Source organism: Neolamprologus brichardi, chromosome 4 (assembly GCF_056152115.1).
Source record: "Neolamprologus brichardi isolate AB-2024 chromosome 4, ASM5615211v1, whole genome shotgun sequence".
NCBI classification, from domain to species: domain Eukaryota; kingdom Metazoa; phylum Chordata; class Actinopteri; order Cichliformes; family Cichlidae; genus Neolamprologus; species Neolamprologus brichardi.
Window position 1 is genome coordinate 14,713,562 of NC_142107.1, and position 13,776 is coordinate 14,727,337.

Sequence of the window (13,776 nt, forward strand, 5' to 3'; positions counted from 1 at the left end):
AAACTGCAATTAAATGTTACTGAAATATTTCTTCTATTTTTTTCTCCTCCTTCTGTAACTGTGATCGATTTGTATGTATTTAAAACACATAGCTATTCTGTTAACTTTCTCAGTTTCTTCAAGATTCGAAATAAAGCTTGGGGGAAAAGAAGGCATCAACTGAGTTTTTGCATTTGAAGGAATATATTGGTGAGTTTAGACACTTTTTAGGGGTGCTCAAGCATTTAAAAGGGCCTCTGTCCCTTTTCTCATACAAAATGAGGGAGAGCAAAAAATAAACAGGTAAGTGCACGGTGGCGCAGTGATTAGCGGTTGTGATTAGTATCATCAAGCCAGGGCCTTCCTGTATGGAGTTTGCATGTTTTCCCTGTGTTTGCGTGGGTTCTCTCCGGGTACTCAGGCTTCCCACATTCCAAAGACATGCAGTTAGTGGGGTTAGGTTAATTGGTAATTCTAAATTGTCCATAGGGGTGAATGGTTGTCTGTGTTAGCCCTGTGGCAGACTGGCGACCTGTCCGGGGTGTACCGTCCCCCTCCCCCTATGGTAGCTGGGACAGGTGATGAAGGAATACATCACGTTAAGGACTGAAGCTATAATAAACATAACTATACCAAAGTATGATGCTTAGCGTGCACTCGTTGGTTCTGAAATTACTTAAAAGCTGATATCAAAATTACAGAATTGCAGTCACCATTCAGGTCGGACCAATTATCTGCTTGCAAATATTACTCAGAAAGGACCGATCAACTACATTTGGACAGAATCGGTGGTTTTGGAGCCCCTCTGTGGACAACCTTGGTTTATAATGCCATAATCCAAAAATTAGTGCGATGTAAAAGTGTTTGTCTGAAACAAATTTTATTTGATCGAGGAGCCAAAATGTGTACTGTGTAGTATATTATAGCAGATTTAGTGACACATTCAATTTTTATCTATTAAAAATCTTTTCTCTCAACCACCAACGCATGCGCCATAGTTTTCTTGCGCTAGACGTAACCCGGAAGTAGTTTGAAGGTCTGCTTATAGGAGTTTGGATAAGGTCGCTTGTCCATATTCACTGTGAAAATGGGTGTTAAAATAGAGGTATTTCGAGTAAGTATTTATTTTATACTAAGGCCGTGGACATGTGTATTTTCCATACATTCTGAGACCGTACGACTTTCTAAGGTTTTCGCTCTAGTTAGCCGTTTTCATTATGCTAGCAGAGGTACAGTTTTCTACTCTATGTTAAAAACCGATGTGTGTAATTTGTTTTGGACAGATGATGCTGTATCTCTCCTTTCCCGTGACCATGTTTTGGATCTCAAATCAAGCAGAGTACTTTGAAGAGTATATAGTGAAGAGAAAGGTTAGAAATTTATTTTATGTCATGTGTATCGGTCTTCTCTAGATAATTATTCTTGTAGTAACAATTTTTGCATCTTTCTCTGTGCCATGTTGTCTATTTTTGCGGTATGCAGAGGGAAATCTTCCCCCCCGACGAGGAATCGCAGGTAAGAAAATGCACACAAGTTAGTTGCGATCAACACAAATCAAGGGTTGTATTTTTCTTATCTGCATTGTGTACCTTTAGGAATCACTCACAGTGCAGGCTGGAAAAAACTACGTTAATTGTTGAATTTAGTACCTTGTAGAACCTCAGTGGCGAAAACCCCCCATCTTGTATTGATGTCCGTGCGTATTTTGCTGTGCCTCTGTGGGTTTTTTCACTTCTATCAGGTTTGTATGTTATGATCTTTGCACAAGACCCACTGTTAGAATTAACTGGAATCCAGAATTTGTATGGAGTGTGTATTGGCTGGCAAATACCCTCTTCTTAAGGAATGCTTTGTAGTCTTCCCAGCTTTGTGTATCTGTAAAGTTTTTTCTAGGACCCTGTGAAAGGTTTTATCATCGAGTCACACCAACCAGTCCTTCTCGAGAAGGGAAAGGCTTTGTCAGTAATTAGACTTTGTGCTTTTATTTATAAGGAGGAGTATCTCAATAACGCCATAAACACATGTACTCTAGCACAGACATTCAAATATTTTATTTCCAGCATGGATAATGATGACTCGGTGTTAGTCAAATCTGTATTCATCAATAGTTGTGACCTAGATGAAGAGCAAACAAAATAACGTTGGGCATTGTTTAAAATCTAAATAAAATTGAATAGAATAATTTGCAGATTTCAAAACCATATTTTATTTACAGTAGAACATAGAAAACAGTCAAATGTTTAAACTGAAATGTTTTACTGTTTCATGAAAAATATTAGCTTATTTCAAATTTAATGGCAGCAACATGTCTCAAAAAAGTTGGGAGGGGAAAAAGTAAGTGGTAATAATAAAAAAAAAAAGCAAAAGGTGAATAACATTGCTGTGTGTAAACATAAAAAAAGACATTTTAAAAAAGGAGGTAAAGATGGGCAGAGTTTCACTAATCTTCAAAAAACTGCATTTAAAATTTGTGGATCAATAATTTTGAAATAATCTTCCTTAATTTAGAATTGAAAAGACTCATATTTAGTACATAATATCACCAAAAGAGTCCAAGAATCTGGAGAAATCTCTGTGAACAAGGGACATGGGTGGAAATCAGTCTTGGATGCTCATGATCTCTAGGCCATGAGGTGGGACTATGTTAAAATAGGGAGGATTCTGTCATAAAAATTGCTGCAAAGGCTCATGAATACAGTTCACCACGCCATTCATAATTGCATGTTAAAGTGCTATATTGCAAAGAAGAAGCAACTTGATCCAGAAACACTGCTGTCTTCTCTGAGTCAATCCTTATTTAAAATGAACTTGAGCAAAGTGGAAAACTGTTATGTGGTGGAACAAATTGAAATTTGAAATTCTTTTTTGGAAAACATGGACACAATGTTCTTTGTTATTAGGAGGAGAGGAGCTATCCAGCTTTTTATCACTGCTCAGTTCAAAAACCTTTATCTCTAATGGTTCAGGGGTGCATTAATGAAAACATTTAGCACGGCATCAACCAAAAACATATGACAGACAGGACTGTTGAGCAGCTAGAATACTATATCATCACATAACATAGCAGTCCTCTCCAAAATTTGAATACCTATTGTCCTCAGTTCCCAGATGTTTATGGACTGTTCATAAAAGAATAGGGGAGTTGTCAATTTTGATTTGTCTGTCAATAGCTCAATGTCTTTGACCTGTTCAGAAAGAACAGTATTTTCATAAAGACTGCTGAGTTACTGCTAAACAGCACATTATTTCATTATGGTTGTTCTATATATCTGTTTTCAGAGAAAAGAGTTGGAGGACTTCAAAGAGCGAATGCGTGTTCGTAAGGAGCAGCGGCTATTGAAAAATATTCCTCTGGAATCTGAGAACTGAACATTACATGTTGAAGAAAATGATTTTCCACCCTTTACCAATGATACCAACTGTCTGGCAGTGATTTTGAGGCCCAAGGAAAAAAGTTGGACTGGAGTATGCCCATTTCATGTTGGAAATCTCTGCTAGATTAGCTCTTCCCAAAGATGCGCTGGGTAATAATTATTTATGCCTAATAAGTTTATTGTCCTTTCATTTGTATGCAACTTTTTTTCCCCACATGGTTTTTCAAATGGTACAATTGTTTTCTTAGCTGTTGTTGTTACTTTGCCTTAAAATAAATACTGACCTGTACATCAGATTGAATCTAGTTTATTATTATCTATTTGCAAGGTGCAGTGCCTACCTTGTCCTATTACTTATATTGTAGTGTATTACAGTATTGTATTCTAGGTAATGGTGCTTCAGATTAACAGAAATAAATACTAACTATAAATTAGTTCTCCACAAACTCCTCTAAAATAATTAACAGAATAAACCAATCGTTTTCCAGTTAGCAGAACTTGATGTGCTTTCTGTTTGAATGAATGATGCTAGTTGGGTATTTTTAATAATGATGATTAAGTTATGTCATATTTTGTAAGCGCATTTTCCATGTATCACTGTGGGGAAGAATTTGCTTGATTATTTGATTATTCATATATTTAGCAAACCATATAATTATGTTTTTTTTTTGTTATTTTTTATTTATTAAAACAAAAGTTTTTTTTCTTTACTGAATGGACGACAGTGATGTCATATTAAAGTGCATCTCATATTATGCAAAGGTTAGGACATGTTTTAAACAAAATCACACTAATAAGGGCTAATAACTGCTTCCTTTGCAACGCTTAGAGTTTGTACACCTTCAGTAAAGGCTTGATACTCTACTAAACCATATCTCCTTGAATGAATGTTTCTGTGCTGGCCAACCTTTCATTACTACTTTTTTTAAGAGGTGAGACTTGTTCCCACATCCTGAAGATTTGAAATCATTAATCATTTTGAAGGAGTCGTACCAAATGGAAATAGAATCTTCTAAGTATAAATATTTACATCTGAGAGAGCCAACAGCTAAACTTTTTATCAATGGTGTTGAAGTGCTGACAGATTTTCCCCTTGGCTCGTCAGCTCATATCCTCAAATATATTTGGCAGTACAATACAGCCAGCTGGATCCCTCATGGCTGTCTCCTGGGCCACTGGTGCGAGAGAGTGTGAGTTTCTTTCTTACTACTGTTTATCTTTTACAACTGTCATTCACTTCTGAAGCCATATTTAAGCTCTCTGTTTTATGACGTAATAAGCAGGTAAGTGGTATTCATTTTATGATAATAGATGTAAATGACAGAAGCCAAGTGGTGATATATGGATGTAGCCTACACTTGAACCAATCAAAACGACCATAGAAAGGCTTACAAATGTCATTGTGTCCAGTTGTTTAAGGCGAAAATAACTCATTAATGCAGTCTAGGATACTTCTACGTGTTTGTTATTTAAATCAAAAACTTAAATAAAAAGTCCAAAGCACGAGACTCTTGTAATGGTGATATCTTTGACAGTAGGGGGCAGTATTTTGCTTTCAAACGCTTCGAAGCTTTGCTTAGACCACAAGGAAGTGACCAACTCTCTAGAACACTGCTGTCAAGATGGCACCGATTGGGCTGAAAGCTGTAGTCGGAGAAAGTAAGTGACATATTTATTGTATCTAATCTCACTGTAGCAGTTTATTACAGTTAAAAAAAAGTACTTTATTGTAACCATTATCGCTGTAACTTGATGAACTGACGTTCAATTTATTAAACAAAATCGTGTTGTGGATGACGCTTCACCAACTCTTCCTGCTTCACTCCTACTAAATATGCTAACGTTGCCGAAGGAACCGATGTCATCATTTAAAAAGTCATATATATATAATAATAGTATTGTGTTACACGTGGTGATAGCAGTATTTGCTTAATTTGCTGAAGTTTTATGTGTTTTTGTGACATTAGCCACACTTGAAAGTTAAAAGTCGCGACGTTAGGGATTGAAAATGTTGTGACAGTCCAAGTTATAGGCTAACCCAGGCTAGCTAATCTGAAAGGGAAGTCTAGTAACTTCGCTTGTGATCTGTTAAATCATCCTGGACATTTAGGCTGTAAAACGTCATGTAGTCACATCTTTTGTTACACAACTTGTAGTACATTGCGTTGAAAGTAAAAAAAAAAAAAAAACGCATGCCGGGGTTAAAACATTACGTATTCACAAGGCTCATCTAGTAATGCTTATTTGTAATTATATGCTAATTGTTTCTGCTAGACTTTAGAAGCATTAAATTTGGGCTTATGTTCCTTCATCTCACATTTTCACATCTTTTAAGAAGTCTGAAAAATAAAAATAACATACCATTACAAAGTGGTATGATTTGTAATTTACTATCTGCTATTATTAGCTGAAAACGTTGTCCATACAAGATGAGTTAACCTATTTGGAGTATGCCTAAAATATCAAATAAAATCTCATATTCAATATTTTATTCAGAGCAGTGAGAGAATAAATCCCCATAAGGAAGTTTCCTTGCAAACTGGGTAATTTTTTTTTTTTTTAGATTTAACAAAACTCTTCGAAAGTTTAATCTTTTCCAGTTCCCTGTATGAGCGACCTGGAAAATCATTAGTGATGAAGGTCACACTTGGTGCAAAAAAAGAAATCTTTTTTTTTTTTTTTCCCTTCCCATTTCTTTCTCTCAAAAGCCCTGAACCATAATAAGCATATATTCAGTAGCCACCATAATAACAGGAACCTTACCAGGATTTATACAGCAATCATAAAACAGTGATTACAGTGATGGCTAACTCGGAACTCCCATAACAAGCTATTTATGTCAGCTATTATTGTGAAAACAGTGAGTCATATGTCTTATATGTCTTAGGGAGCAGAATCTATGTTTTTAATCAGGTTCAAATCATGGTTTAACAAGGAAGTGAAGACATCATATTGGTGCAGTTCAACTTTTCATGTTTCCTACCACACTCCTTTCTTCTGTACCCTAGTTAATTATTGTCAATGAAATTTTTTTTTTGGGAACAGTGGAGGAGACTATTTGGCTGTTTGTTTTAGCACACGTACCACACCTTAGCTGTTGTGCTTAGGACGTCACTGGAGCAATTGTGCTTCTGTCTATATAAGACCAGGAAGTTGCACCCAAGCAAGTTTGTTACCGCAAGTGTTAAATATGTTTAAAAAGGGTTCCCGTTTTTTGAATTTTTGACAGTAGAGCTGACCTTTGACTTATGTTGTTGTTTCATAAGTCACACAAATTCTTTGGAAACTATTCAGTAAGCTACATTTCATTAAAAGCTCAAATTACTAATGAATGCTGCAACAACAATCTAGAGTATCTTGACTATATGCATGTTTCATAAAGTATTTTTTTATTATTATTATTGCTAAATTTACTCCACTTGTGACTCGTTTTAGCTCGTTTTTGTTATGAGATTATGGGTTCTTGCATCACAAAATTATCTTTTCATCTACAGAAATCATCAGTGGTGTGATCAAGAGTGTGAAAAAGGATGGAGAATGGAAGGTAACAGTAGATACAAAAGAAGAAATTCTTTTGATTTTTGTTGCACTGAATTTATTACCACTGTGTGGCCTTTGTTTAGGTTCTTATTGTGGATCACATGACCACAAGAATTCTGTCCTCTTGCTGCAAGATGTCTGACATTTTGGCGGAGGGGGTGACCAGTAAGTATGGATATAATTCATAGTTTTAAGTTTAGTTTTTTAAATAAATGAGAGATCAAACTTTTAGCTGTTGAAGAGTAAAATGTGCCAACTTAATTCATTTTCTACGTTTAAATGACATTGAAATAATCGCATTGTCTTTTCTGTTTTTCAGTTGTGGAGGACATCAATAAACGCAGAGAACCCATCTCCAGTTTGGAGGCCATTTATTTAATCACCCCATCTGAAAAGGTTCAAAAGAGTTCCGTCTTTTAATGTTGCCATATCTTCAAGATTGTTCTCATGTGCACAATATTTTAAAGATTAATATGTTTTCAATTACAGTCGGTTCATGGTCTCATTGATGATTTCAAAGATGCAGCCTTTACATACAAGGCAGCGCACATCTTCTTCACCGACAGTAAGAGTGGAACTATAAATATGAGAAATGTATTTTTTTCCAGACTTCCAGTGTAAAACGCTAAAACTGACATTAATTCTTTCTTCTTTTTTTTTTGCCTTGTTTAGCTTGTCCAGATCCTCTCTTTGCTGATATTGGGAGAGCCAAAGTTTCAAAATTTATCAAGACTTTAAAAGAGATCAATGTTGCTTTTCTTCCATATGAGTCGCAGGTGGGTAAAATTCTTATATTTCATTGAGTCCAAATTGTCTTTGGACATTTCATTAGAAATGTTTTTGGTTTTGGACAAAACTTATTTGACAGTTAATCATTTAATTGTATGGCAAAAAGACAAACGTTTTCCCGAGCTGCAATCAGTTATAGTAATATTCTCTGTTGGTTTATTGTGACAAGCAATATCTTTCACAGTTTCTCTTGTCCCCGTAGGTTTTCTCGCTGGATGACCCAAAATCCTTGTACTCCTTCTACAGTTCTAAGGCAAATGAAACAAGAGATAAAATGATGGAAAATGTGGCAGAGCAGATTGCGACCCTGTGTGACACTCTCAAAGAGTACCCTGCAGTTCGTTATCGCAAGTATGGGCCCCTTCATGAGAAGAAAGAGAGAGAGATTTAAACAAATAAATCTTTTCCCACTGAATGTATTATGCTGATTTTTTTTCTACTTTGTTTTTAGGGGACCTGAGGAAAATGCTAGACTGGCTGAAGAGGTCTATCAGCGCCTCATTGCTCACAAAGCTGAAAACCCAACCATGGGAGAGGTAGGAAATACTTTGGTCTTCAACCACTCGATTTCTCACATTCTCTGCTGTGTAATTTCAAATCTTAAAAAAAATGGTGAACAAAATGTTTACACTGCTTTTTTTCCTGCTAAATCATCTTTCTCATGTAAGAGAATAAATCTCTGTTGGGATTCTGCAGCTCTTCAGCTTAACAGGTTGTGAATATTTCTTTGGTTTCTGGGATTTATTTCCTGATGATTATTTTCTCATCCTTTGCTGGACCTGTCCTTTTTTTCCCTTCTTCTTTTCTGTTTTTCTTAGCTAACATTTCCTTGCTCCTGAGATGAGTCTTAAAAGGCATGTATTACTGTTCCCTTTTTGCGTCTATGCATGTCAGGTGCTTTATCATACTATGCTGTACGTATTTCCTTTTTTTTTTTTTTTTTTTTTATACATCTAGCAGTGATGCTAAATTATAATAATTGATAATTAATTGATTTCATTGCATGACATTGCAACAATTAATTAATGTGTACTTTCAGCCAGTCTCTTTTAATGAATCTTTAAATTAAATCATATATTTAAAAAGTACTGGATGATATCCTTAATTTGTATTATTTTTAGGGTCCAGATAAGGCGCGATCACAGCTAATCATTGTTGACCGTGGGTTTGATCCCGTCTCACCTGTTCTTCATGAGTTGACCTTCCAAGCAATGGCTTACGATTTGCTAGACATCAAACAGGACATCTATACGTGAGTGACTACCTTTAGATTTTTATATTGCTCAGTCTGTTTGGTGTGCTGTCTTTGGTATACCAGTCCCTCCATTTGTGGACTTTTAAACATTTTTTTTAATTTATTTTTGGATATTAAAGTTATCAGACAACCGGCATTGGGAACTCAAAAGAGAAAGACGTCTTACTGGATGAAGATGATGAACTCTGGGTTCAGCTCAGACACATGCACATTGCTGATGTCACCAAGTATGTTTGTCACAGTAACATTTCTACAACTGCTACAACTTGATTGTGGAATCATTGTAATTCAGTCAAAGTTTTCCTGTGTTAGGTGTCTAATTTTCTCATTTGATTGTTGCAGGAAGGTGACAGAGCTTCTTCGCACATTTTGTGAGAGCAAGAGGATGTGCACTGACAATGTGAGTGTTATGTGCATTATCTTTTCAGGTGTTTGAAAAGTCCACGGTAGAACATGAGTATTGTTTTTATGTTATGATGGAACTTTGGGGAAAATGTTTCTCTTTTCAGGCCAATATAAAAGATCTGTCTCAGATGTTAAAGAAGATGCCACAGTATCAGAAGGAGCTGAGCATGGTGAGTTACGTTAAAAAACAAACAAACAAACCCTTATGTAACTTCTTATCATTATTTGTTTGTTTTAATTTATCTAATCCAAAAGCACTGTCTGTTCAGTTTATTTAGACCTTTGCTGATTAAAAATAGGGAAATGTTTTTGAAGCATATTAGGATACATTTGTGATGATAAATTAGATACAATTTAGACCATGGTTGTTTTGCCTAATTAAGCATTAGCTGGGCCAGCTAAAGTTTAGTTGGATCAAAATTGGGCCAAAGAAATTCTAGTTATAATCTGACCATTATGACAAAACTTCCCAGAAATTTTTTTTCTTATATCAGAGTTGTCAGTCGGAATTATGTTTAAGTTTTTTATAAAAATATGATGCCATATGTTAAAGTAAGTAATTAGTAATGTATTTTAATGTAATTCTTTTACAGTACTCCACTCACTTACACCTAGCTGAAGCTTGTATGAAGAAATTCAAGGCCTCACTTGATAAACTTTGTGAAGTGGAGCAGGTTAGTAGCCTTGTGCACAACAGAATTTTTTGTAATCAAATGTTTGACTTGCAGCAGTCACCATCGTGTTTTTTGTTTTTTTTTTGTTTTGGTAAATTACACTTTGAAAGTCCAGTTCAGTTTTTGGCTTTTGTTATCATGTATGTCTATTGTAAATGTAATCAAAATTATTATCTTTGAGGACTATTGAACCTAATAGTTTTTAAATATTAATTATAATGCAAAAAAAGTCTATTAGGTTGTAACATTTCTGCCACATATGGTCAAATGGCACAATGCAATACACTGACACAGACTGTCTAAACAAAATGCCTGACATGGAATAACTACATTGACTCATCACATTCAGTGACCTGAAATGTATCTTTGTAATTCCTGTGCTTCTTTGCTTCTGGTCTGTTGATATTTTTTTTTGTTAACTAAAAAATAATAATATTTCGTAAAAAGCTTTAAACTAGACATCAGCAGCGTAAATCATCGTAGATCTGTGAGCTTACTGCAAGCTTAAAGGCATGTAATAACACAGATGTACCACTTGGTACAGTAGAAGTTCTTCCACCAGCAAGACCTGGGAAAAAAGCCACAATCCAAACTGGAGCCAAACCCCAGTGCTTTAGCTATATGTGCCAGACATGCCTTGTGTTCCTGAGGGGAAACGTTTGGCCATATCTAGTTCAGTATCAGATGAGTGACAAGCACATGAGAAATTATAAGCTATGCATGGCTGTGGCATTATGAGGTGCAAGTGTTAATGGGGCCTTTTTTTATGAGTAAATCGCTCAACTGCACTAATGGATTGTCAGCATGTCTGAAAGCTGTCTCTTTAATCCATTGGGCATGTTTTGGCTGATGTGCAGTATGATCCAAATGGCAACAGCTCTCTGTCAGCTGTCATTTGTTCTACATTGTTTGGAAGCCCATTACAAATGTGTGTGTAATGTTGCAAATAAAATAATCTTTCAGTTTGCTGCTGGCTTTAATAAAGTTTAGTCCAAATTCATGTAAGGTTAGCAAAATTATTTAAGGCAGTTACACAGTACCAAGTGACCATTTATTGGAGGATTGCAAAAAAAGGGAAATCTCAAAGCTACATATAGCTAGTGTACCCAATATTTAGCTTTATGTTGACATAACATACAGATTACAAATGCAAATCTGGAGGTTTATTTTGCAATCTGAGATTTTCTTGTTGCAATAGTCTTACGGCAATATCATGGCTCTAAAAGAGAACGTGTGTTGGGGGAAAGGGGAATAAAGTGGTTTCATTCACCTCTCTTAACTGCCTGTCTTAAGTTGATGATATTCAGTAAAGGTTGATAGTAAACTAGGGCTTTCTTCCACAGGACCTTGCAATGGGAGCAAATGCAGAAGGGGAACCACTGAAAGATGCCATGAAGAGCATTGTTCCTGTGCTCTTAGATAATGACATTGATGCCTTTGACAAAATCCGCATCATACTGCTGTTCATATTTCACAAGAAGAAGGGTAATAAGATCTCAAAACATTTTAAATCTTTTTAAGTCCTAATCTTGTGACATTGAAGAGAAGCTTTATTTGTTGTTACGAAACTTATTTATAGCAAACAGTGTTTTCATTGCCTGGTTGTCTATTCAGGCATTGGGGAGGAGAACCTTGCCAAGCTCATCCAGCATGCAAATATTCAGGCCGACAGCAACATTATTTACAACCTGCAGAACCTAGGCTGTAATATTATAGCTGGGGTAAGTTTGGCTACAGTCTCATGCTGTGGAACTGAGAATTTTATAAAACTTAAAAAAAAAAAAAAAAACCCTGAATATTTGACATACATTGTTTTTCAGGGTCGCAATTCTGGGAAAACACTGCCAGATCGTAAGCAGCGTACAGAAAGCACATACCAGCTTTCCAGGTGGACACCCACCGTCAAGGACATCATGGAGGTATTAAGCCCTAAGTGAGGTTTCAGATGTCACTGGCAGACCTGCTCACCTTTGCTCACAACACAGCTTTTATAACATCTGTTTCTGGATCACAGAATGCCATAGAAGACAAACTGGACAAAAAGTTGTGGCCATTCATCGCTGAACCAGCACCCATCAACACAACTCAGACTGCAGTCAGGTCGGTCGGTGCTCTCCCTCTCTCTATCGCTCTATCTCTCTATCTGAGAAATAAATAAATATATATAGATAGATAAATAGATCTCTTTCCAAAACAGTTTGTATTTAGCAACAAGTGGGGTAAATGACAGATAATCTTATAAAATAAAACCTTTTATCCCCCGAAATGAATCAGAGCCGAGCTTTTGACAAAGTGAAGTAGAGTTTAAAGGGTAAATTTCAGTCATTTTTGAATACTCTATAATCCCTAGGGAATTCCCATCATAATGATGGTGCTAATACTGACCACGCTTGCAGATCCAGATTTACTCATAATCTGTGGAGTGTTCTGGTACTTTTCTACTTTTTAAGCAAAATGCAGAATTAACATGGAGAAGTTGATAATAATATAGACTGGCTATAACTCCCCCCCCCCCCCCCCCCCCCCCAAAAAAAAAAACCAAACAAAACACAAACAAACAAACAAAAAACAACCAAACAAACAAAAAAAACCTCAGGAGTTTCTGTTAGTATTTTCACATTCATACTTATTCATCAGGGTCAATTTCCTGACAACACGGTATGAAAATGAGGCGTTGTATGACAGTTGTATCAATTATTGTTTGAAATAATAAATGACAGAAAATCAATAAATAGCTGAAAGGGAGCTGTAGTTTTAGTAATAGTTTTATGTTTCTCAATCATTTTAAAAATTATTTTACAGCAGCGCACGTTTTGGACACTGGCACAAAAATAAGTCTCCAACGGAGTATCGGTCTGGGCCTCGTCTCATTGTTTTTGTGATTGGTGGGGTGTCATACTCTGAGATGCGTTGTGCTTATGAAGTGACTCGAGCCACAGATGGGAAATGGGAAGTCCTGATTGGTAAGCAATTGCTAATTAAGAAGTTATGACTGATGAACCTGACTGTTGAACTGCTATTTAAATATTGTTTTTTTTTCCTTGACAGGATCATCTCACATCCTAACTCCAACCAGCTTCCTCAATAACTTGAAGACTCTGGACAAAGATACTAATCCTGATCCGTAATCCCGGACAGCAATACTGCAGTAGGAGTCTGGTTGTTCCTTTAAACTGATGTCTTTCTGTTGTCCTGTTTAGCTTCTCTGACATCTCTGATGTGAAATCTTAGATGTAGTCATATAAGCAAGCAGTTGTGACTATTCTATTATAGTGTGCTCTTTTGTTGTTAGTTGGGTTCTGTATACTGCTGTGATTGAAATTGTATTTAAGTAATAAATGAAACAATATTAATGTTTTGATTATTCTATTCATATTTAAATTCTTAATTTTATTGTAATTGACTTGTGTAGTTATTTAGTCAGAAATTCCAAAAATTGTCACAAAGAAAGAGCAGCTCTCACCTCATAGAAATCTCTTAATTCAAGTATATTGTAATTGCACACAATTGAAGGACATATTGTATATAGATTTAAAAGTAGATAAAAAATATTTTATTTTAGGTAACCCTCTCCCTCAACCCTCTTCTTGAAATTTTCATCTCAGTAATAATGTCAGAACTGCTGTGTTATGACCATTGCACATTTTCTAGATACTTTAATATATTGCTGGGCGCTAGAGCAGTGGGTGCTTGTTTATTTGTTGATGAAAATGAGCAATAAAATAAAAAAAATATATTGAATTTAATTTGTCTTGTTTCT

At 35.7% G+C, this 13,776-nt stretch overlaps 2 protein-coding genes across 3 annotated transcripts; both read left to right on the plus strand.

Moving 5' to 3' along the window:
- Positions 1-997: 997 nt before the first annotated feature.
- Positions 998-3,647, plus strand: pet100 (PET100 cytochrome c oxidase chaperone). The gene is made up of 4 exons (XM_006791292.3): positions 998-1,093; positions 1,263-1,349; positions 1,462-1,494; positions 3,259-3,647. Exons 1-4 carry the CDS (start codon positions 1,067-1,069, stop codon positions 3,346-3,348), a joined length of 237 nt encoding a protein of 78 aa, XP_006791355.1. The 5' UTR covers positions 998-1,066; the 3' UTR covers positions 3,349-3,647.
- Positions 3,648-4,938: 1,291 nt separating this feature from the next.
- On the plus strand, positions 4,939-13,762 carry stxbp2 (syntaxin binding protein 2). Of its 2 annotated transcripts, none has more exons than XM_006791290.2 (19): positions 4,939-5,012; positions 6,848-6,897; positions 6,977-7,058; positions 7,213-7,289; positions 7,383-7,458; positions 7,566-7,669; positions 7,885-8,033; positions 8,134-8,218; positions 8,804-8,934; positions 9,057-9,164; positions 9,280-9,337; positions 9,447-9,512; positions 9,936-10,016; positions 11,360-11,501; positions 11,631-11,737; positions 11,837-11,935; positions 12,031-12,116; positions 12,819-12,979; positions 13,065-13,762. In XM_006791290.2, the coding sequence occupies exons 1-19, from the start codon at positions 4,976-4,978 to the stop codon at positions 13,142-13,144; spliced, it is 1,779 nt and encodes a 592-aa protein (XP_006791353.1). In that variant the 5' UTR covers positions 4,939-4,975; the 3' UTR covers positions 13,145-13,762. The 2 variants fall into 2 exon arrangements, with proteins under 2 accessions (XP_006791353.1, XP_006791354.1); XM_006791291.2 differs by having other exon boundaries at positions 12,822-12,979.
- The last annotated feature ends 14 nt before the right edge of the window (positions 13,763-13,776 follow it).